The sequence below is a fragment of the Nerophis ophidion genome, linkage group LG05, assembly GCF_033978795.1.
Source record: "Nerophis ophidion isolate RoL-2023_Sa linkage group LG05, RoL_Noph_v1.0, whole genome shotgun sequence".
NCBI lineage: Eukaryota > Metazoa > Chordata > Actinopteri > Syngnathiformes > Syngnathidae > Nerophis > Nerophis ophidion.
Window position 1 is genome coordinate 44,689,702 of NC_084615.1, and position 24,520 is coordinate 44,714,221.

The 24,520-nt window shown below is 38.4% G+C and overlaps 1 protein-coding gene across 3 annotated transcripts in view; it reads right to left on the bottom strand.

The window, feature by feature from the left end:
* magl (MAX dimerization protein MGA-like) overlaps positions 1 to 24,520 on the bottom strand; it is a 52,913-nt gene that overhangs the window by 10,203 nt on the left and 18,190 nt on the right. For 2 of the 3 annotated variants that reach the window (XM_061901050.1, XM_061901052.1), the window contains exons 3-15: positions 20,461 to 20,649; positions 19,558 to 19,698; positions 17,878 to 18,343; positions 16,819 to 16,915; positions 16,631 to 16,744; positions 13,780 to 13,908; positions 11,617 to 11,718; positions 11,216 to 11,537; positions 9,334 to 9,502; positions 7,895 to 8,099; positions 7,449 to 7,576; positions 3,410 to 3,566; positions 3,123 to 3,337 (exon numbers count right to left, since the gene is read on the bottom strand). In XM_061901050.1, the coding sequence (XP_061757034.1) occupies positions 3,123 to 3,337; positions 3,410 to 3,566; positions 7,449 to 7,576; positions 7,895 to 8,099; positions 9,334 to 9,502; positions 11,216 to 11,537; positions 11,617 to 11,718; positions 13,780 to 13,908; positions 16,631 to 16,744; positions 16,819 to 16,915; positions 17,878 to 18,343; positions 19,558 to 19,698; positions 20,461 to 20,649 (2,434 nt within the window). The remainder of the gene's footprint in view (positions 1 to 3,122; positions 3,338 to 3,409; positions 3,567 to 7,448; positions 7,577 to 7,894; positions 8,100 to 9,333; positions 9,503 to 11,215; positions 11,538 to 11,616; positions 11,719 to 13,779; positions 13,909 to 16,630; positions 16,745 to 16,818; positions 16,916 to 17,877; positions 18,344 to 19,557; positions 19,699 to 20,460; positions 20,650 to 24,520) is intronic. The other variant, XM_061901051.1, reaches the window with a different exon arrangement.

Sequence of the window (24,520 nt, forward strand, 5' to 3'; positions counted from 1 at the left end):
TGCAATGATTTAAAAACAATTGATTGGAGGCAGCCACCACATACTTTACACTAAAGTCATAATTTCTCAGAAATTGTTAGTCCAAAGCTAATGAATATTTTGTAAACATAGGGGTAATGCGATTTTGTGGTCATTCTGTATTTCCATGTTAGAGAAACAGCTGTTCACTAAACACTGTATCAAGATAGCGGCGTAGTGCATTAAATACGGCCGCAAAATTGCCCAAAAACTATGCTTTGACAAAAAAAAAACATGTTTTATTGTAAGTTTATAAGATGGAATATGTTTGCACATATAGATAAAATTATTATTTTGTCTTATTTCATCAGGAAAACTAATGTCACAACGACTCAATTGCATGCATCCGGGCACAGCCGCACACGTCCTAGGTCCCCAGCATGGCGCCTGTGGTTTAGTTTACCATACTGTTTACGCACGGCTCAAGCTTGCAGCTTGTTCCTCTTCTTTATTTCAACTAGTGTCCTGTGTGTCCAGAACCTCTCTACAGCACTGAACCTGCTTTCTTGATCAGCCCGTCCAGAGGTCTAGTGTATTTTGCTGTTACAGTGCATCCGGAAAGTATATATATATATATATATAGTTTCCACATTTTGTTATGTTATAGCTTTATTCCAAAATGGAATAAATACATTTTTGTAATTAGATTTACATGGGGTATTGTCTACAGACAATACCCAATGAAGCCAATGTGAAAAGTTTTACTTTTTGCTAAATTCTAAAAAATGTTAACCTTAAAAAAAATAAAAAATCACAGGTGCATAAGTATTTACAGCATTGTGGCATTGTATTCAAAAAGACTTGAGGCTATAATTGCGGCCAAAAGTGCATCAACAAAGTATTGAGCAAAAGCGATGAATACTTATAAACATGAGATTTCTGAATTTTTTAGTTTTAATAAATGTTGCCCTGCGATGAAGCGAAGACTTGTCCAGGGTGTACACCGCCTTCCGCTTGAATGCAGCTGAGATAGGCTCCAGCACCCCCCGCGAACCCCGAAAGGAACAAGTGGTAAAAAATGGATGGATGGATAATAAATGTTTTTTTTTTAAATCATCATTATGGGGTAGTGTCTGTAGAATTTTGAGGACAAAAACGAATGTATTCCTTTTTGGAATTAAGGCTGTAACTAACTAACATAACCAAATGTGGAAATAGTGAAACATTACTTGCTACAGACTTCCGATGCAGTGCATGTTGCCACCCCAGCAAACTAGGGTTGGGTATCGAGTATCGATTGGAACCGGGACTAACTTTCCGATTCTCCCGGAATCATTCAAAAGTTTAAATTTCGATTCATAGTTTCGATACCCAGTCCGCCGACCGGAAAAAAATAATAAGTCCGCCGACCCGGAAGAAGAAGCCGCTGAACACCAACGAAGAAGCGCCCACCGCCGGAAGTGTTAGCATAGCCGTGCCTATGTAGCCGAGCGAGTCAGTCTAGCATGGATAGCGGGCGTCGGCCGTCGAAAGTGTGGCATTATTTTACTAAAAAAAAAAATATATATCGGCGAAATGTAACACGTGCGACGGGACTGTTTCGTGCTTAAGAGGGTGCACGTCGAACATGATGAAGCACCTCCGAGTTCATGGAGTACAAATAAATGCGTGTCCCGTCTTCGACAGGAGACACTATCTGTCCAGAACGCTCATGCATCCTGCCTGAGAAGGCGGATATGGTCATTTTCCTAAACAAGAACTGTCTCTGATTTTATACTGTACCTGCTGCTAATCTGGACTGGGTTTTGCAAGTTGTTTCTTATTGTTTATTTGCTTTTCTGCACCAGGTTAGCCCATCAGTGGGAGCACGGTAAACATGTTTAAGTAACTGCAGCATCATACACTTGTGTGTAAATGTGTTTTCATGAGGTTTTCAAAAATAAAGCTCTCTTGATGAAAGTGTACCCCTGTGAAAATGTATTCATAATTTATAATGATATTTATATTCTAGTTGAAAACAGCCCTGTGAGGAATTTATAGTAAAGTTCATAAAAAGTTAATAGAATTAAAATTGATGGAGAATGTCAGACTATTTCATTCAGAAAGACTGTAGGTTAGCTAGCTCATTTAAAACATCCTAAACTTTTTTTTGACCCTGCCTTTTTTTTTTTTTTTTTTTAAAGAAAGAATCGGAATCGAGAATAGTCAGGAATCAAAATCAAAACAAAAAATCGGAATCGGAATCGTTCGAATTCAAACGATACCCAACCCTACAGCAAACAGTTCCGAAACTCAGCACACAGACAGGCAAAACATTTGCAGCATCTCCGTGCAAACATTAAAAGACCTGAGCCGCCGTGAGAAAAAAAAAAAGCCTACTGCAGCTCTTCTTATAAAGTGCATCGGTGTTTACGAACCATTCCAGGTTGCTATCCATATGCACACCCAGATATTTGTAACCCTGAACCGCTTCGATGGTGTCACCATTACGCTTGACGCGATTTTGGAACTTCCCTTACATTACTCCCTTTATAAACCATTTTTTTGAAACTTTATAAAAGGTCTTTCCTATCTCTCGATTTGAACGCTTGTAATAGTCCAGTTAAGCGACATTTTGAGTTGAAACTCTTCACTTACTAATGTGTCTTTCACTTGATTTATCGCTAGGCTCAAGCTTGTTTGCCCATGATGTGCATTACACTGCGATGGAAGTAAGTGAACCTGCTTCTTTGGCTATCGATTATTTTAGTAAACAAGTAATCGATTAATTTTGTTAAATTATTCAAATAAATTAATAAATCACACTTTAATACCTCAATTTGTCTTTTAGGGAAACTGTACAAACAATAATTATTCTAATGACCTTTATTTCTTCTTATAAATGCACAATAAATTAAAATTGCGCTATTGGCTGCGTCAATATACAGTATGTTCGTATTTGAGCCATCTCTCGCACGCACACGCGGGTCTGGTTGTATTTTATTAAGATCTTACAGAATCTCAGCTGCTGTTAGCAATCAAGATTTGAGATGGCAATTATTTCGTCGTTAAGCTCAAGACCTAGCCCCGGCAGAGATCCTTGTGTTAAAGAAACATATCCAAACCCACTCTACCGTTCACAATCTGATGTCACATGCTTGCCAAGAGTTGGTGCACAGACCCACCCTGTAGGTGACGATTGCTCCGCTGGGCTTCTTAATGAAGATCTTCATGATGGGTTGGATGTGATAAGGTCCCACAGTGAACGGCTCCGACAGCTTATCATGATTTATGCGCTGGCACAGGGCCTCCAGGATCATCTGGGTGTCTTTCTCCCAGCGGCATGCCGATTGGATCTCAATGTGTGTTTTAGGCGCAGCTTGTTGGGATTCTGTGTTTTCTGCAATAAAACACACAGGACTTACACAGTGTAGCGCAAGATGATTCTTCATAATATATTCATGGCACTTACCGGTTCCACTGATCTTTTCAACGGCCACTACGATCGTGTGGCAGTCAGGTTCTATGGTGATCTTAGGCGGCAGCTTGCTATTGACTGCTCGTACACGGGCGCATGTCATGAAGCTCTCCAAGTATTTATATACTGGATCCTTATCCTCTACTTTAACCTGCAAACATGTGTGGGCAATTTTCATGTGGGACACTTATGGGTTGGTGGAGCAGCAGTGCAAACAACTTGAGGGTTTGATCCCTGCTTCTGCCATCCTCGTCACTGCCCTTGTGTCCTTGGGCAAGACAGTTTACCCACCTGCTCCCAATCCCACCCACACTCATTTGAATGTAGCTTAAATATGTAGATAATGGGTTTCAGTATGTAAAGCGATTTGAGTCGCTAGACAAAAGCGCTATATACAGTACATATATTTCACTTCAGTGTAGGGCTGGGCGATATATCACGGGTTTGTATCTGTGCAATATAGAAAATTACTATATCGTGATATTCGAATATACGTTATCACGCATTGCTGGCATTACACTACAGGCTCTACTCGCTCTTTCTTGTCTGTTCTTTTCACAGATAGCGAGTGCACCTTCATATATACGTCACATACTGTCACATCATACGTCACATACGTATACACCCTCGCGGAGCAGAGAGGTAGCAGCATGGGTAACGTTAGCTGTGATGCTAGCGCTGCCGTGCGAGTGGTAATACGAGAAAGAGAAGGTGCAAATCTGGTAACAGATGAAGGAAGAATTAATTCCCAAGAAAAACAGAAGGGGGTCCATCGTCTGGCGGTGGTTTGGCTTCAAGTGAGAATATGTCGAACAGACAACCGTAATTTGTCAAGTGTGGGGCAAAACGGCGTTGCTATAAAATGTAGCATTACCGCTAATATGTAGCATCATTTGAAAAGTCACCTGCTAGAGAATGAAGAGTGCTTCCTTCGCATCTCAACATCTCCATTCGGTGCCACACGCCCACACCATCAAAATGCCGAGGCAAACATTTCCATATCAACAGTAACACCATATGAAAAAAAAATTGTGATTTCTTTAGTTGTGATTTCCTGCATGAAATTTTAAGAGTAGCATATATTAATGCGGTATGAAGAAAAGTGTTTTAAGGTAGACACATAGAATCATCATACTGCTGTGATTATATGTATCATGTGCTAATTCAAGGCTAAGGCAAAATATCGAGATATATATCGTGTATCGCGATATGGCCTAAAAATATTGCGATATTAAAAAATGGCCAGTGTACTTCAGTGGTCAGGATAATATTTCTTTGGGACATGCTTAACTTTTTAAACTTGTTAGGCGTGTTAAAGTTCAACATGCCTGAGAAAAAGAAGCAAAGTTGATTTAATGCTATTACTTCCTGTTTCCCAGCGATTACTAATGTAATGTGTTCACGTCCTGTGTTTGAATACTACCATCAGTGCAGGTGAAAAAAAATGTTCAATTCTGCCATGTATCACGATTGGAGCGGGGACGATGCAGAATCGATGGACAAATGTCCACATTTTGATTATTTAAGTCTTGTTAAATAAAATAATACAGGCGGTTCTAAAATACAGATTGAGTGCGGCAGAGGAGAGAACATGCAAGCTAGCTTGAATGTCAAGTAGTGAAATAAGAAAAAAATATATGCTTCGTACATTTTTAACAGAAGTTTAACTGGAAACGTGTTAAAATAGAAAGCAACCAAATTAGTAAGTAGATTAATAAATCAGGAGGGATAATATCCACACAGTACAGCAGACAGCAATAGATATGACTGAGCAAATAGAGCACACACATATTTTAGGTGCAAGTTTTTGGCGACTGGGGGCAACATCTCTGAACATATTAGAGGGCAAGAAAATTAAATCAGGGAGGCCTTCTCGCCAAGTAGGACATTTATTTATTTGGTAAAGGCATTTCTAACACCGACCACAAGGAGTTCAGATTTCTGGTCACTAGCAGGCTTCATCCTGGCAACAATCACTCTGGCAGTCAGAGGAAAAAGAATATGGTGTAAAAGTCCATTCATAGTTCAGTAATTCAACTTCAAATGTAAAACTATAATGTGATATAAACTCATTACATAGAAAGGCAAGTATGTCAAGCTTTTACATGTCATAATTTTGATGATTACGGTTTACAGTTTTTGAATACTAAAAACTTTCTGAAATTTTAAATGAGGTTTTCATAAGCAGTAAGCCATAATCAAAAAAAAAAAAAGTATAAATATCTTGATTTGCATGTTATGAGCCTATGTCATATGAACATTTGTTTCACTTCGTAAATCTAATTGCTGGTTTGAATAAACATTTGCACGAAATTGTTTATATATATATATATATATATATATATATATATATATATATATATATATATATATATATATATATATATATATATATATATACATATATATATATACATACATACATACATATACATGGATATACTGTATATGTAAACATACATACATCTATGCAGTGCGATAGGGATGTAAAATTAAGAAAATTTAATATCACGGTTATTGTCACCACAATCATCACGGCTACCATTACAATCAAGGTATTGTTGAATGCGCTCAAAAAATATTCATACACACTTATAACCAAGTTTTTATTTAAAAATATTAAATACATAAAATAAATAGCCCCAATATAGTTTATTGGCAGAAAAAAATATGTTATACAATATTGTTTTGGCTACTCAGGAGACATTTTTACTTGAGCCTTAATAAATGTTTATTTTCTTTCCTTTTAATTTGTAAGGTTTAGTGTTGTTTTTAATAAAGAAAAAAAATTGTTTGTTGGATGCGTTACGACCGGTTTATGTGACGTCAAGCAAATTCACTTTCTCTTGTCATATTCCTTCAATTATCAATTGATCTCTCTGTCTTAGAGCCCAGCCTGTAGGTTTAATGAGCAAAATTGGATATCTTAATTTCTCATACAGTAATATATTTTTACAAGTGTGGATTGGGGAAGGTTGTTTTTTAATGTGGAAAGACTTTAATATTTCTTGTCTTCATGTTAACATTTAATTAAGCTAGCTAGTTCTAGCTTAATTCTCTGATAAATTAGCAGTGAGTTCATCAAAACGTTATCAGGGTTTTACAATAATTTGAATTTAAAAAAGGTAATATTAACCGGTTACACCACACATTATACTACTTATTGTTACATCACTACTGTGCACACCAACATCCAACAATGGAAATGAAGCAGTCGCCAAAGGAATAGAAGCCAAAAGGAGTCTTTCATACATATTATCAATAATTAAATATAATAAATGTAACAAACAATAAATCAACAATATACAATATAGTAATAATATACAACATAATTAAAGATGCATATATAATCTATCTATAATTGAATGGTAGCCCCTAAAATCATAATTGCAATTTAATCGAGAGGTGCCCAAAGATTCACACCTCTAACCATCAGTGTTTTCCATGGGACTGCAATTTCTCTGTGGTGCAGTGTAGCGGTGAGCAGAGGCGGCATGACGTTTCGACCGCCACCGTGCGGTGCAGGCATCGTGAGAGAAAGCAGAAAACGCTACGGAATCTAGGGCTAAACTAATGGCCATTTAATCAGCAATCCTGAACAATCGTTGCTCCAACAAAAGTGACCATGTTCAACTTCTGACATCCACACAACAGAATATGAGAGAATGTTGTGTTTACGTATTTTCGGAAACGTGGCTTAACGATGACATCCTAAACCAGGTCGTTCAGCTACAACAGCAGACAAGGCACTTACGAGGCGTGTTATGAAGCCGAGTTACGATGCCACTTACTGTTCGAAGCTGTAACAGCATGCTGCATTTACAGTCCCATTACAATGTATTCATTAGCGAGGGTGTAACAGGTTCCACAAAATGCATTTTTGTTGATCAAAGCATAGGAAACACTAGGCATTTCTAATAATGAGACACACTAGATAATACAATACCTCATGCAGAGATAAAAGTAACGGGTAGTAAAACGAAATGAAACAAAGGGAATAAATGAAAATAAAATTGGCATGTGGTGTGTTTACCTGTTCCTGTAGAAAAGCACTGCATGCTTTCAAGCCCTTTGGAAATGGTGCAGTGACATTTTCTGGAGCAAAAAACAGATCTGGCTCTGTGTCATAAATATCGTGAATCCACAGTTTACTGGAACTTGCTGGTGGAAAGACAAAAAAAAAATCAATGTGATTGTTTTGACAGATATATAAGTGTCAGAAAAAGGATAGATATTAGTCAATGCATCACAATGGCCCGCAAGTTTGACCACCTTTTATCCATTTAAGCATTGATTCCTAAAAACGCCAGAGCCCTGTCATACAAAGGATCTTTGACTTGTGTTTTTTGCAGTAGGTCCTTAAAACAGTAGAGCACTATAGGGCACACTTTTAAATTGTCAGTCCCATTCTTAGATGTTATTATACAATTTCTAATTACACCTCATGATCATGTGCAGTTAGTTAATGGATGATCTTACATTTAGTTGCTTCATTGTTTTTTTCTTCGAAGCAGGTGCAATTAAACATGCACTCAAGTCGCCGGCAGTGGGGAGGGTCTCTTGCGTGACAATTGAGGCTATGGCACACGCAGCCCAGCCTGCAGTACTCCTTGCCGCATACTGGTCTAAAGGCACTGTGGTCCAGGCACGGGGGAGATCCCTGTTGAGCCTGGTCATGCGGCGTCTGATTAAAAACAGGAGAGGAGAGGAGAGTCTCAAAGTGGTTTCTGGAAGATTTACCATGATGGATGCTGCATAAATGATGATAACACTTTTTCCTGGATGACATATTGTCTCACAAATTACTGCAGATGAACAATATTATTGTCAGCATTATTTTAAGATCAAATTAGGCCCTAATGTAATCCTAGTATATAATAATAAAATTAATGCAAAGTAATAAACTTCGATATCTCAGTTTTTTTAACAATTGTAATTTGAAGGTCAAGAAGTGTTATCCATCCATTGTCCACCGCTAATTCCCTTTGGGGTCACGGGAGGCGCTGGTGCCAATCTCAGCTACAATCGGGCGTAAGGCAGGGTACACCCTGGAGAAGTCGCTGCCTCATCACAGGGCCAATGCAGATAGACAGACAACATTCACACTCACATTCACACACTAGGGCCAATTTAGTGTTGCCAATCAACCTATCCCCAGGTGCATGTCTTTAGAAGTGGGAGGAAGTCGGAGTACCCAGAGGGAACAACACGCAGTCACGGGGAGGACATGCAAACTCCACACAGAAAGATCCCGAGCCCGGGATTGAACGCAGGACTACTCAGGACCTTCGTATTGTGAGGCAGACACACTAACCCCTCTTCCACCGTGCTGCCCTAAAGAAGAAGTTTTAATTATCCTAAATAACTGAACAAACAATACAAAATAAATTGACTCTTAATCTCTGTAAGCAAAAATTGCACTTTAATAAATATTGAACATCTTGAAGTGCAGTTTTTTTCCCGATTGGAAAAAGTGGATCAGGTGGTTTGGTTGTTCTTGCCATCACTTTCCAACAACTTGGACATACTTGCTCGTTAGTCAGTGTTGATGGGCTCATCCTGCTTACTGGTTTAAAGCCAAAATATTCCTACACTGGACATTTGGTTTTCTAATCATCTTTTTACCTTGCAGTGCTTCTCATTAGTGAGTTGCAATTAGCGAGGTTCTATGCATGCTTTTTTTGCGTGTAAGCTTGCAATTCCGCCTCTGCCCACTGAGACAAAGATTGTGAATGAGTGACAAGAGGACTCATCCCGTTCATTTAATTTTGCTATTAAACAAAAGCACTCAAGTGCTGAGAGCGATGCGTTGGGTGAATTAACACTTGTGTACCCTGATTCAGCCTATACAAACAAAATAATGCTCACTTTTTTAGTGACACTATCAAGCAATTTCAACTGGACACAGTGTTTATTACCTTTTTAGTAAACATGACAGAGAGAGCAGTCGACATCTTCCGTGACTTCACCCGTGATCTCTCCCATCCCTGGTTGACAGCCTGCGCTTCCATCTTTATCAGTTTGGATTCAATCTGGTCAAACAAAGGTGCATACAGGCTGGAGCGAGGCAGAGACTGGTGGCTAGAACTGAGGAAAGGAGAACATAAAAGGTCAATTATTTAATGACACTCATGTGCAATGCAATTTAATGAGAAATACATATCAGATGCTAAATATATACGGTGTCCATTGTGTATTAAAAGGGCAGGCCGCACTGCGGCACAGGTGTCAGTGCTTTTGCTTCACCATACAAAGGTCCTGGGTTCGATCCCTGGGCCGGGGTCTTTCTGTGTGGAGTTTGCATGTTCTGTGTTGGCCCTGTGATGATATGGCGACTTGTCCGCATTCCGCCCAAATGCAGCTGGGATAAGCTTCAGCTACACCCGTGACCCCGAGACGAACAAGCGGTAGAAATGAATGGATGTATAGCTGGATTAAATGTGCCCTATTATAAAAGAGTGTGATGTAAAACAGTGGCCCCCAACCACCGGTTCGGGAACCGGAACTGGCCCGTGACACATTTGCTACTGGGTCGCACAGAAACATTAATAAATTTATAAACTACCGCATTTTCTCCAACTTAACTTTTGCCTGTCCCACTTTAAACACACTAATAAGCTTGTTAATAGGTGTATATTATAACTCCTGATAGGAAGTCGCCTTTTGTTATCGTACATTAATGCACATTAATGAACATATAAAATGTTAATGTGCCAGACTGTACACAGGGACCTGGGGACCACTCCAATGTTGCCACTGAATTAGTAATCTTACTCTTGATTCAGATCATATTCAAAGAAATAAAATATCTAACCTACTTAGTTTAGTACCTTGTATAATGATAAAAAAGAATGTTATACTCACAAAAATTATTAATAATTGAACAAATAAGCCTTAAGCTTAGGTCAGGCTGATTAGAAAAAGTAATATTAACCAAATAAATAATATATTTACATTAAATGTGTTTATTTTGTGCTAAAATTAATAAATTAATAATAAATACGACTTGTCCAGGGTGTACGCTGCCTTCCACCCGATTGTAGCTGAGATAGGCGCCAGCGCCCCCCGCGACCCCAAAAGGGAATAAGCGGTAGAAAATGGATGGATGGATGTTTATTTTGTGCTAAAATTAATAAATAAATACGACTTGTCCAGGGTGTACTCTGCCTTCCGCCCGATTGTAGCTGAGATAGGCGCCAGCGCCTCCCGCGACCCCAAAAGGGAATAAGCGGTAGAAAATGGATGGATGGATGTTTATTTTGTGCTAAAATTAATAAATTAATAATAAATATGGCTTGTCCAGGGTGTACGCCACCTACCGCCCAAATGCAGCTGAGATAGGCTCCAACAACCCCCCTCCAACCCCAAAAGGGACAAGTGGTAGAAAATGGATGGATGGATGTTTAACTAAACTGTGAATAAAATTAAAGTGCAAATGAAAATATAGGTTCACCACTTTAGTGATAATATTGCACTTAAGAAATTTCTCTAAGACATTAGCGCCAAACTTCTTCTGTTTGTTTTATATTGTCATTACAGGCACAAGTGGTAGAAAAGTGTATTACAACTATGTACCGCTGCAGCCTATGCGGACCACGGCTGAAAAAACAGATAGTATATCCTAGGGCAGGGGTTTCTAAAGTGCGGCCCAAGGGCCATTTGTGGCCCCCAGCTAATTTGTTAACTTATGTAAAATGTTTGTGGTGAAAAACAAAGTCATTTGTCATTAAGGTAAAACATTGATATTTAAAGTTTTAACAGGACAGCAACAACAGTAGGAAAAAGCTTTCAAGTTGTTACCTTTGTGGATCACAAACAGTGTTTGCAGTCCTGTAAGCATCTCCCGCCAGCGTAGGAGCCGGTGCCATCAAGGCAGCGTGCAAAAAAGGCTTGAAGGAAAGCGGACAGGGCTTATTGAAGCCCAAGACAGTCTTGCGCTGCTGGAGTGCGCTGTCTAACGTTTTTACGTAGCTGGAGCCCTTCGTTGGCAGCTGATACGCCACCGAAGACGCTTCGGGGCTGGTGGAGAAAGCGGCAGCGCGCTCACTGATTTGCTGAGCTTCGCTCTCCAGATACTCATCCAGCATGTTGCTGCAGAATGCTGAGAGATTCTTTTGTGATCCTGAATAAACCAAATAATCAAATGAAGCCATATTTGTTAGCGATTCATTGTAAGTTATAAGAAAAAGAGGCAGCCTCACCATTGTTTGTCTGCTTGCCGTGAATGAACTTGTTTTTCCAACCCTTTATTTTGGTCATGTCACTCGTCTTTCCTGTTCGGGAGATGAAAGGCAATCCCTCACCTGCACAAGAATCACACATTCACAAAAAAGCAGAAAAGCATGACGTGCTGTACAAAGTACATAAGCATGACGTGCTGCACAAACAGCATTTGGTTGTGGTGAACTAATTCAATATTGATATGGGATACGGGTTTAGCACCAGCAAAACATCTCATACTGTATATAAGAGCTGAAATAAAAGCAGTCATGCAGTGCATTTACTTGTAAAACTGACAGTCAGTTAAAGGGGAACATTATCACCAGACCTATGTAAGCGTTAATATATACCTTGGTAGTCACCTAGGTAGTCAATCCGCCATTTTCTCAAACACATTACAAACATCGAGTCAAATCAGCTCTGTTATTTTCCGTTTTTTCAACTGTTTTCCGTACCTTGGAGACATAATGCCTCGTCGGTGTGTTGTCAGAGGGTGTAACAACACGATCAGGGACGGATTCATGTTGACTTACGTGGAGTGTGCATCGATTAGCACGGCATGCTAATCGATGCTAACATGCTATTTAGGCTAGCTGTATATACATATTGCATCGTTATGCCTCATTTGAGTATCGAAATTTAAACTTTTGAACGATTCCGGGAGAATCGGAAAGTTAGTCCCGGTTCCAATCGATACTCAATACTCGATACCCAACCGTTGTTTTTGGCTGTACGAACTATTCAAACCACAAAAGGGATAAAGGTTTATTCAGAGTTCCTTAAAAGGTAATCAAGGAGAGTGGAAGTGTGCAAGATTTGACGAAAGACGAGAAAAGTGGCACGCACTCCAGTCAAAGGAAGCAGAGTCGAAGAACGCATAAGTTTGCAGTGACCACTTCGTTAAAGGTTTGTTTGATATACTTTTACTGTTTAGTATTTCCCATTTAAGTATTATTTTTATATTGTTTGTATTTTATTTTTTAACAAACATAAACCAGAAAGTCAGAATAAATAATACTTTGTCAGGAAAGGTATTTCTATGTCTCCCCTTTTGTTTGTTTTGTACGCCAATGTGTCAAAGTACATATTACAACAGGACAAAAATCTGGTGATGATTCAGTAATTGTTAGTTTGTTAAATTAATATGCAGTCACAGGTGTAAGCTGTCAGGTGCTACATCGTTAGTTTTTGTTGTTTTGTTTTTTACATGGATGTTGAATCTTGAAAATGCAACCTTACCCAAGCAAAAACTATGTATATTTATCCAGTAGAGTTTTGATACACATTTCCTTGACCCAGCCGGGACACACAAAGAAGTTGTAGTCCTACATGCTTTTACAAGCTTTTACCTGTTTTGTTGTGTAGAATGACGTCTGGAACACAATAGTTTGATATGTTTGCAAACTGTACCGACGATAATCCTTGACATCACTCAACAAACATTTTTTTGATAAAATATAGGTATCTGTTCAATTGCATAGGTAAGATTTTTTGCTCGTGTCTGTTTTTTGCAGAAAAGATCTATGCCCCTCAAGTACTAAGATAGTTTGCGCGCTGCTTGGTGTACAGCAAACATCTTGGCTTGGTTGACCACAACTTTTTTTTCACTTCTGGGAAGAAGTCACAAAATTGATTACAAGGAATACTACATTGAAAGGGGGTTCTGAAGCGGTTTTAGAGGGTTTTGAAGGTAACACGGGAATCCTATTATGTGTATCTTACAAGCATTTTTTTATCTTTAGAATGCAAAAAAACTCCATCACACCTGTGTTATCAGTCATGATTGAGACCAATAGGCAAATGACCCCAAAAGTGCAGCTTCCCTTTAACTTAATTATTGTGGCTAGTAGGTGTAACCAAAAAAAACAACTATTACCTTTACAACAATTACCACATCTACCTAAGCATTGTTCTCTTTTTGGGTAATTTAACTTTTTTAAGCCTTATGTAACATTTTTGACTACAAAATAAAAGTTTGTATGACTTGTAATGGCTCAATGTTGATATTTGCAAGTACTCAATGCTCCAATATCATTATCGTATCGAAATTGAAAAGGTTTTATCAGGATACCCCATTAGTTGTTTATTCTTTTAATCATACAATTCTAAACAAGAGAACGCTGCCACAGATGAGCGTCACTTACTGTCATTGCCCAAAGAGATGTGCCTGTTGTCTTTTGTTGACAGCTCCAAGGGAGGCAACGGCAGGCAAACCCCAAGATAACGCAGATCAATGGACTTGAAGGGGTCAAGGGAGCTCAACTTCAAGCCCACTAAATAAAACAAACCAAGTATTAACATTTGCTTAAATGTACAAACCCCGTTTCCATATGAGTTGAAAAATTGTGTTAGATGTAAATATTAACGGAATACAATGATTTGCAAATCATTTTCATCCCATATTCAAATTGAATGCACTACAAAGACAACATATTTGATGTTGAATCTCATAAACTTTAGTTTTTTTTGCAAATAATTAACTTAGAATTTCATGGCTGCAACACGTGCCAAAATAGTTGGGAAAGGGCATGTTCACCACTGTGTTACATCACCTTTTCTTTTAAAAACACTCAATAAATGTTTGAGAACTGAGGAAACTAATTGTTGAAGCTTTGAAAGTGGAATTTTTTCCCATTCTTGTTTTATGTAGAGCTTCAGTCGTTCAACAGTACGGGGTCTCCGCTGTCGCATTTTACGCTTCATATTGCGCCACACATTTTCGATGGGAGACAGGTCTGGACTGCAGGCGGGCCAGGAAAGTACCCGCACTCTTTTTTTTACGAAGCCACGCTGTTGTAACACTTGTCTCGCTGAAATAAGCAGGGGCCTCCATGATAACGTTGCTTGGATGACAACATATTTTGCTCCAAAACCTGTATGGACCTTTCAGCATTAATGGTGCCTTTACAGATGTGTAAGTTACCAATGCCTTGGGCACTAATACACCCCCATACCATCACAGACGGTGGCTTTTGAACTTTGCGCCTATAACAATCCAAATGGTTATTTTCCTCTTTGTTCTGGAGGACATCACATCCTCTGTTTCCAAATATAATTTAAAATTTGGACTCGTCAGACCACAGAACACCTTTCCACTTTGCCTCAGTCCATTTTAGGTGAGCTAGTGCCCAGCCAAGCCAGCAGCAATTCAGGATATTGTTGATAAATGGGTTTGGCTTTGCATAGTAGAGTTTTAGCTTGCACTTACAGATGTAGCGACCAACTGTAGTTACTGACAGCGGTTTAATTAAGTGTTCCTGAGCCCATGTTGTGATATCCTTTACACACTGATGTCGGTTTTTGATGCAGTACCACCTGAGGGATCAAGTCTGTAATATCATCGCTTACGTGCAGTGATTTCTCCAGATTGTTTGAACTTTTTGATGATATTACGGACCGTAGATGGTACAATCCCTAAATTCCTTACAATAGCTCATTGAGAAATATTGTTCTAAAACTGTTCGACAATTTGCTTACAAAATGGTGACCCTCACCCCATCCTTGTTTGTGAATTACTTAGCATTTCATGGAAGCTGCTTTTATACCCAATCATGGCACCCAACTGTTCCCAATTAGCATGCACACCTGTGGGATGTTCCATTTAAGTGTTTGATGGGCATTCCTCAACTTTATCAGTATTTATTGTCACCTTCACCAACTTCTTTTGCACATGTTGCTGGCATCAAATTCTAAAGTTAATGATTATTTGCCAAAAAAAAAAGTTTATCGGTTTGAACATCAAATATGTTGTCTTTGATGGCGCTGCTGTAGTGGCTGCTGTTGGCAGGAGCTCTGTGCTCTTGTGTCATCGTTTTGTTTTCCCTTCTTGTTTTCATGTGTTATTATATATATATATATATATATATATATATATATATATATATATATATATATATATATATATATATATATATATATATATATTTTTTTTTTTTTTTGTATTATTTTTTTTTTAAATTTATTTATTTATTTATTTATTTTTTTGCCTTTTGGTCCGGTACCCTTTGGGACTGTGTGACAAGGGGTGGCACTTTCGTGACCTCTGTGGTGCTTTTTGTGGACTTCTGGATCTGCCTCCTGGGAGCCTTTTGGCCATGGAGACCAGCTGCTGGGTCTCTGCCACACCAGAGTCGGTTTGGAGAGACTGGAGGAGATGCGGATGAAGAGACAGGGTTGCGGAGCTAGCACACAGCGCCAGGACGGACAAGCTTCACAGTGTCTGGGCTGAATGAGCAGGTATTGGACACCTCAGTCTTCTTGGACGTGACCTCGCTCATCCATGCGGACTGGACACTGGCCGAGAGTTGGTTGGCGGCTGAGAGTGGAGTCGGCTCTCCTGGTTGCTTTGTTGGGTTTGCTCCTGTCTCTGGCCATGCTCTCTCCACCCCAGGAGACGGCGTGGAACACCGCAGAAGCCACCACAGTGTTTATGTTTCCTTTACTTTTTATTCATAGCTGTATGTAGAAGGGGCTGGTTGTATCAGCTGCTTTAATGTATTTAATGTCCTTTGTGTTCTTTGATGTTTCCCTCTTACACACATGTAAGAGGAATGCGTGCTATGGCTATGAGTTGTTGTTTTTTTCCCTTGGCCTCAGTCTGGACCCCCTCTCCAGGGGCCCAGGCTTAGACCGATTTTTTATTTTTATTTTATTTTAATCTTTATTTTTTTCTCCCATTCCCCCACACTTGTTTACCTGTATCTCACCTTTTTTGTAAGGGGCGCCGGAAGTTGGCAGACCCGTCAGCGATCCTGTTCTGTCTCCCTGTAATGTTTGTCTGATCTTGAATGGGATTGTGCTGAAAATTTTAATTTCCCCTCGAGGATTAATAAAGTATGTCTGATTCTGATTCTTTGTAGCATATTCAAATGAATATGGGTTGAAAATGATTTGCAAATTGTTGTATTCCATTTATATTTACATGTAACACAATTTCCCAAATCATATGGAATTGGGTTTGTAAGAATTTGTTGTCAAAAGTGTGTGTCCACTCACCCTCCTGCAGGACAGGGTGGATCACCTGTCTGTGTTTGACAACAAGGAGGTCCTTTAGTAAAATGGCCTCCAGGCGACAAATCCTTTCCTCAAGTGTTTCTAGAATCAGCTCCTCTGAAAGATACCAAAGGCATCAATAAAACACTTTAATATACAAAGCAACTGTTGGGATGTATCAGGGCTCCTACCAATCTCTGTCCGTCTTGTGGGAGTTGTTGAAGGTTCTGGTGGTAGTGACGAGGCAATATTGACAGGAAAAAATTGGACATGACTCTCCATTTCTTCCTGTTACACAATGTTCAAACCATTAAAATATGAACTATGATGACAATGATAAGGCAGCAAGCAACACAGAAGGATGCTGCAGGCTAGCCCCTGTGGGTTTAGTTAACCAAGCAATTTGTACTACAAACCCCCTTGGGCAAAGCAGTCAACTACCCAACCCACTAGGGTACAACACCGCGCAAAATAAACATGTTATAATAAAATATAGTTTTTTAAAACACACAATGCATATGACATGGTGAAGTGTAAGGAGGATTTTTAGTGGGTGTGTCTTTAATAATGCTTGAGTGATATGCAAGCATCCAGTTAGGTGGCGCCAGTGCTCAAACTATCGCTTCAACCCAGTAGCAGAAGTACAAAGAAACACAGGCACATGCCCATTACACGCCCTGCCTCCATCCTTAGTTATTGTTTACAAACTCAGACAGGAGGAGCCAATAGTAGAAAATATTTTCAATAATTAATTGATATTGTTACACGGCCGTCCTCATCCTGTGTTTTTGTCTGATTTAAATTGTTATTAAAAATGTAATCAGTAAATGATGTTGAAAATGTTAAGTATCATTTAACTACTTGGTATTGGATTGATACCCAAATTTGTAGAATAAGTGCTTATTACATTTAAAAAGAAGTGTAGCTAGAAACCTTTTACAACAGAAAGTCATCAGATATTAACAGTAAAAAATCATCAGTAGCTAAATTAGAAGTCTTTGTTACCCATTTTCCTATTACCAATTACATACCAATCTGTATATCGTGATATATTCATTCTTATAACGTATGCATTTTAGTCATTTTTGGGTCGGTATGCAAAGGGAAATATAATCGTGTTCTATGTCCGGTTAAAATAAAAGGCTTAAAATAATAATTAGGATGACGACATTTAACCATGAATACATTTCTAAGAATAAATATAGTTTTGGAGAGAAAAGTACAGAAAAACAATGTATGTCAACTCTGACCCTTGTGGCGAACGATGCAAAGGTCAGGCCCTCCACTACATCCAGCTCTGGTTGTGTGGCAACGCCAAATGGTAGGTTGGGGTCTTCAGCAAGAGAGGGTGTTCTTTTCCACCCTTTATGGAATCTCAGCCAGGGCTTCTTTTTCCTTTTGTTGTACCCTTGCAGGGATCTCCGGCTGGATGCAGATGATGATGATGATGATGATGATGATGATGATGATGAGAGTGTTTTTGGTGTGACTTCAATGTGTAGCTGCTTGCTGTGTGACACATAGTCATCACCCACATTACATTTTTGGATTTTAGCAAGTGGACACTTTGGTGAGAGTACAAGATCCGGCAAAGTGTGACCCCCCGTCACACACCCGGGAACATGCTCGTCTTTTGTGGTGGGGGTGAAGTTGATGGACTTCAGTCTTTTGGACTCATTCGTAGCGGGGAAGTTTGTCAATTCGATGCTCGGATGGCTGTGAGACAAAAATAAATCAACAAATGCATCTAAAACAAGAAATGGTCATGCTAGATGAGATGGGTTTAAGAAAATGTGTTTTCCATTCATAATGCTGCCCATCAACAATTGGAATATAACTCAAATGAAAGGTTATTTTTGTAATCACTTCCCATGTGACCTAATAAATATTAACCATTGAGCCGCGCCAGTGACGTCAACTTGCCCTGGCTGGCTCGGACTAGCTCGGGGATGGGTAGAGCGAAGTTGTAAAATAACAGTGTGTGATGGACCTCATTTAAGTGTGTTTTATTGCTAATATTTAAAAAATAAGATCACACTTGGTTTTCTATCAAATCAAAAATGCAGTACATCAAGATATGCTAATATTACAACAAACAACTGCTTACATCATAATTTTTTTCCAGCATTAACCTAATGCAATGTAATATTTTGATACAATTTCAAAAAAAATATTTTATTTAGATTATGTTGGAAACTGAGAAAAAATAAAAGTTGACAACATTCAAAAATTTGCAAAAAAGGCATGGATCTAAACCAGGCGTCCCCAAACTACGGCCCCCCCGCGTCCAAAATCCGGCCCGCGGGAAATCCCAACTTTAAAAAAATAAAATAATTATATTATTTTTAATTTGAAATTTTTTTAAATCTGTCCTTTCTAATCCTTTTTAGTCTCCTAGCCGCTCAGGCAAATAACCTGACATCATCAGCGGCAAGTGCGTTCTTTCAGTGCGTAAAGAATATATATATATATATATATATTCCATTCCATTTTTTTTTTTTTTTATATATATATATATATATATATATATATATATATATATATATATATATATATATATATATATATATATATATATATATATAGACACACTATAAAAACAGTACCACTTTTTATATTCAACGTTTTGAAACTTGTGTATGCGTGTGCATGTTAATCTTAATATATATATATATATATATATATATATATATATATATATATATATATATATATATATATATACACAAGTTTTTGGGGACCCCTGATCTAAACCCTTATCCAGATTAACACCCAAGAAAACATTCTTTATAAAGATGCACTTACTTTGCATGTACACAATTACAATTAGATTGTATGTATGCATATAAACAGCGTTTATGAGGGGGGAAAAACAATACAAGTCGGAACTACACTTTTGGAGAAATTAAAAGCAAAACAATAAAGCATACCTTTGCTTAGCCTGTTTTTCTTCGACTTCAACCAGTGGACGTTTTGGTGCCGGCACAAGGTCCCCGGTGGCGGGGAATGTGATGGGCTTCAGATCCAGTTTGGACTCTTGTTCACGGTACACCGATTCGGTGCTCAGAGGGCTGTGAGACAATAAAAAACTAATCAACAAATATATCTTAATCAAAATATGTTAATGATACATGAGGTATGTTTGAGTAAATGCTTTTATTATTTTGTCGTGTGAAATGTTAGAAAAGGTTTGGCTCAGTAAAATTACTCATAACAATTGTATGAAATACACTGAACTTATAACAGAAATTTGCTTTTGAAGTAGACTATTTAATTTGTGTTTTTGTTTGAAAATTTGTGTCATAATTCATTAAAAAAGGGCAAGACGCAGGAGCTTTAATGATGCAAACAAGTTTGTTACAGGATATTTTGATATACGTTTCTGCCTTGGAGAGGGCACTGTAAGTAAAATGGAACAATAATTTTTTGATACTGTTTATATTGACAAATGTCGTGTTGACGACTGCAATATTGTTTAATTAAGGAGACTTATTGCTTGTGAGTCTAAAACCTGGCATTTTTATGTTTTGTAATTGACTTTACTAAAATGTAAGGAAAGATCAAACTTGTGTTCTTAAATGGCTGTCCAGCATTGCACAAGTAAACAGACTGCAGGAATGCTTGTATCGGAACTCATTTTGGACATTTTAGATGAAAGTCATCATTCAATAATAGTTTTTTGACGATATCGGATCAATATCAAGTTACAAGTTTACATGTACACAATCATCAGGTTGTATGTATGCATATTAAACAGCTGTCATGAGAAAAAAAAAACCAATGCAAATCAGAACTACACTTTTGGCGAAAATAAAAGCAACATCAGAGCATACCTTTGCTCAACCTGTTTTACTGTGACTTCAACGAATGGATGTTTAGGTGCAAGCACAAGGTGCCCCAAGACTTGGAGGCCCTTCATACACCTAACGACATGCTTGTCATTTGGGGTGGCAGGGAAGGTAATGGGCTTCATATCCAGATTGGACTCTTGGTCAGGGTACGCCGATTCGGTGCTCAAAGGGCTGGGAGACAATAAAAATGAATCAATAAATATATCTAAAACAAGATACACGTTTATGCTAGGTGAGGTAGGTTTGAGAAATTTTAAACCAACAAATGGGATTATAAATTTAAAAAAAAGTCAACCATTTGTTGCAATTGCTTCTCCCGCAGGCTAATAAATAATAACCAGTGAGCCACGCCAACCAGTCTAGTTTTGTCACCCGGCTGGCCACAACCTGCTATGGGACATGGAAGAATAAGCTGTCCTGATAACAAAAGTACAGTGGGACTTTTACACCACTCTTTCAGTTTTTTTTAGAAATTATAACACACATTTTTTTCAACATATGTCATGACATGCTGACATTACAAGAAACAAAAACGTACAACACATAATCCATCCATCCATTTTCTACTGCTTGTCCATCTCGGCGTTGCGGGGGCTGAAGCCTATCGTAGCTGCACAAGGGCGGAAAGGCAGGGCACACCCTGGAGACAAGTCACCATCTCATTGCAGGGCCAACTTGGCATATAAATGATAATAGTATAATTTCAAAACATGTTAGTTTCAAAGGCTCCTAATTTGACCGCGAACGCATGTGGTAACAAATCGCATAATTTCTCATTCTCTTATATACATATAATTAAAATTAAAATTCGATCCCCGGGCTCGGGGTCTTTCTGTGTGGAGTTTGCATGTTCGCCCTGTGACTGCGTGGGATCCCTTCGGGTACTCCGGCTTCCTCCCACCTCCAAAAACATGCACCTGGGGATAGGTTGATTGGCTACACTAAAATTGAGCCTAGTGCGTGAATGTGAAGGTTGACTGTCTATCTGTGTTGGCCCTGCAATAAGTGGCGACTTGTCTAGGGTGTACACTGCCTTCCGCCCGAGCAGCTGGAAAAGGCTCCAGCACCCTGAGAGGGAAAAGCGGTAGAAAATGGATGGATGTGTGGAAGGATTAAAATACATTTTTCCAGAAACAGGAGGAATACACTTTTGGGCAAAATTAACCAAGGCCATGGTCATATTTTTGAGTCATTACTCATAATAATTGTATGGAAGGTAGGAACATTACAGTTTACAAACATATGAGTGGCTCATGTCCATCTTATGCCACCTGAAGCTTTTTATATTTGGCTTTGCTGTAGCTGCACAGTTAGGCTGTACAGAGGAATGGAGTAGGCTATAAAAAGGGCTATTAACATCTGTACACTTATGGAATGTGCATGCCAGCATACTGGCTTGTTCATACAATTAACAACAGTCGTTGTCATCACAAAAATCACTGCTGATGATGTGACCCAAATATTTCACTTTGTTAACCACTTTAAGAACTTGGCCACCCATAAAAAAAATGAAGGAAAACTTGCTTCTGATCCTCCATGGGTTTTAGCAATCATGACTACACTTAAATGTTTTGTCTTATAGGGATTGAAAAACCTTAACTTCTTTGAAGAATTCTTACACATTATTCTGCTGAAAGTCTTTGACCATGGAGTTTGCCTTCATAGCTTGTGCATTGCTTTTAATAAAGCGCACAGACGATTTAAATCTAACATTTGCATACTGCTTCTGCTCATATTATTTTTTCAACTCTATTCTACTGGCTCATTTTCTTTAAAAAGCTGGTTACTTTCTGCAATAACACATTTACATGTACACTACTGTTCAAATGTAAGAAGCACTTATGTTTCTTCTGTTTGGCTATTTCACATTAATTCTGGGTATTAATCCAATGAATACCAAGTTCCAGGGGCAGTATTGGTGATACCAATACTTAAAATGTTCTAACTCATTGAATGATTAAAATTTCGACCACAATTATGATCTGACTAAAATACAAGATGGTTGGTGGAAAAATATCAATTAAATATTTAACCTATTACTACCTCAGTCCCTTTCATTACATACAATATTTTCAATAGGAATGTAACGATATGAAAATGGTCTATCACTGTTATCATGACCAAAATAATCTCGAATATTGTTGAATGTGCTCATGCTGTTTTTGATACTGTAATATATTGATACATGTTACTTTGTAGAAGCGTTTCATTCAGTCATTCCTTTTGTGGGCCGCTCGACGCTTGAAGGCAGAGCCAATTTGGGGTTGTCATAGGGCTGGGCGAAATGGCAAAAAAAATGAATAAATAATAATTTTTTTATATTGTTCGATCTTGATTAATATCACGATTTTTAAAAATGTTTTATTAAAGTTGGATCACATACAGTAGTGTACCATTGCATCACTACTGTTTACTACTGCAGTATATTGTAACAGACATTTTGGGGGGCGGGGGAATTCGATAACTCATTTGGTAAATTATTATTTGTATTGTTTTATTACTTGTATACATCAGTGCTTCTCACCATTGGTCTTGCAAACGGTGACCCAGATTTGGACATTTTTTTAAATCTCAAATTCTGTATCGTAAATTTAATGAAAATACATTAAAGAGCAGTTTGAATGTTAGGTACTGTCAAATATTGTGCACCAGCACAAATCACCTTTGAGGATTATTTCAGGAAGAAAATGTTTTTATCCACAAACTCAAAAATGATTTGACCAGGAAGTGTTTTTTTTAGCATATGTTATATCAGAGAAGTTCATTCAGAGCAAACACAAGCAAAAAAGGTTGATTCAAACACAGTTGGATATAAAAATGCCTTTTTCTGATTAAATTGGCGGGTGTGTTTATTCTCCCAGTCAGGACTAATACTGTAGTTCAGTCACAAAGACATTCTGTGTCTTTTTGAAAGACCGCATTTAGGGCAGGATTACTGCTCACCACAACATGAACTCAAGCAGTCAGAAAAACTCAAGTCTGTCGCTAAAGTTGCTGCTACTTTTAAATGATGTGTTTTAACTTTGATGCTAGTGTTAGTGATATTTCCTTAGTTTCTTCTTCTGGATTGCAGTTCCAGCTGTGTAAGGCTTGAACATGTATTACGTCCTGACAAGCCTGACTTTTGCAAAGGTCGCACAAACGGAAACAAACCTTTACAAAAACACGCACACGCACGGATGCCATTAATAAAGATGGATTGTTCCGTCCAGGAATATACTGAGCACCGTTGCTTCCCTATTGTTTACTATTGCAGTATCTTCTAACAGACATTTCCGCCATGTTTGATCGAGGAAATATACTAACAGCTGATCACCATGATCGAACTGAAAATAATCATGATCATCGATCACAATCATATAATTGCCCAGGCCGAGGACGTCACTTCCTGTGCAGTACAGTACACATGGGGCACAGCCATTTTGGAGAGGGCGAGTCCCTCATGTCAAATCCTGTTTACGCAGTCATTACTCGGTCACCACTTCTCAGTGCTTTAACGTGTTTCTTTTCTCACCAGTCACAAATATTTGTCTATTTTGCTCACTGAATACGGGCGAGCGCTCCATTCTACTAAGCTGAGTTGCCGTGCTTTTCGATCTACAAACTTCTAGATCAAGCCAAATGTAGGCCTGGGCTGATCACAAATGTTGCCTGATGATTTACTGACCTACAAAGTATTGCTGATAAACTATATTTTTGTCATGATTTTTATGGGACCAAAATAACCCATGATGTAATGATCCATCCATCCATTTTCAGCCGCTTGTCCCTTTTGGGGTCACGGGGGTGCTGAAGCCTATCTCAGATGCCTTCGGGCGGTAGGCGGGGTACACCTTGGACAAGTCACCACCTCATCGCAGCCATTAATGTAATGATAATACATAATAATAATAAAAATGCATGTATATCCTTTAAAATGCAATAAACTTGTTTTTCTCGTGAACTTTTACATTGAAATTGGAATGAAACCATTTATATTTCCAAGTAAAATAAAACAAACAAATAACAATTAAACATACTTTGTCTGATATGACTTGTCTAA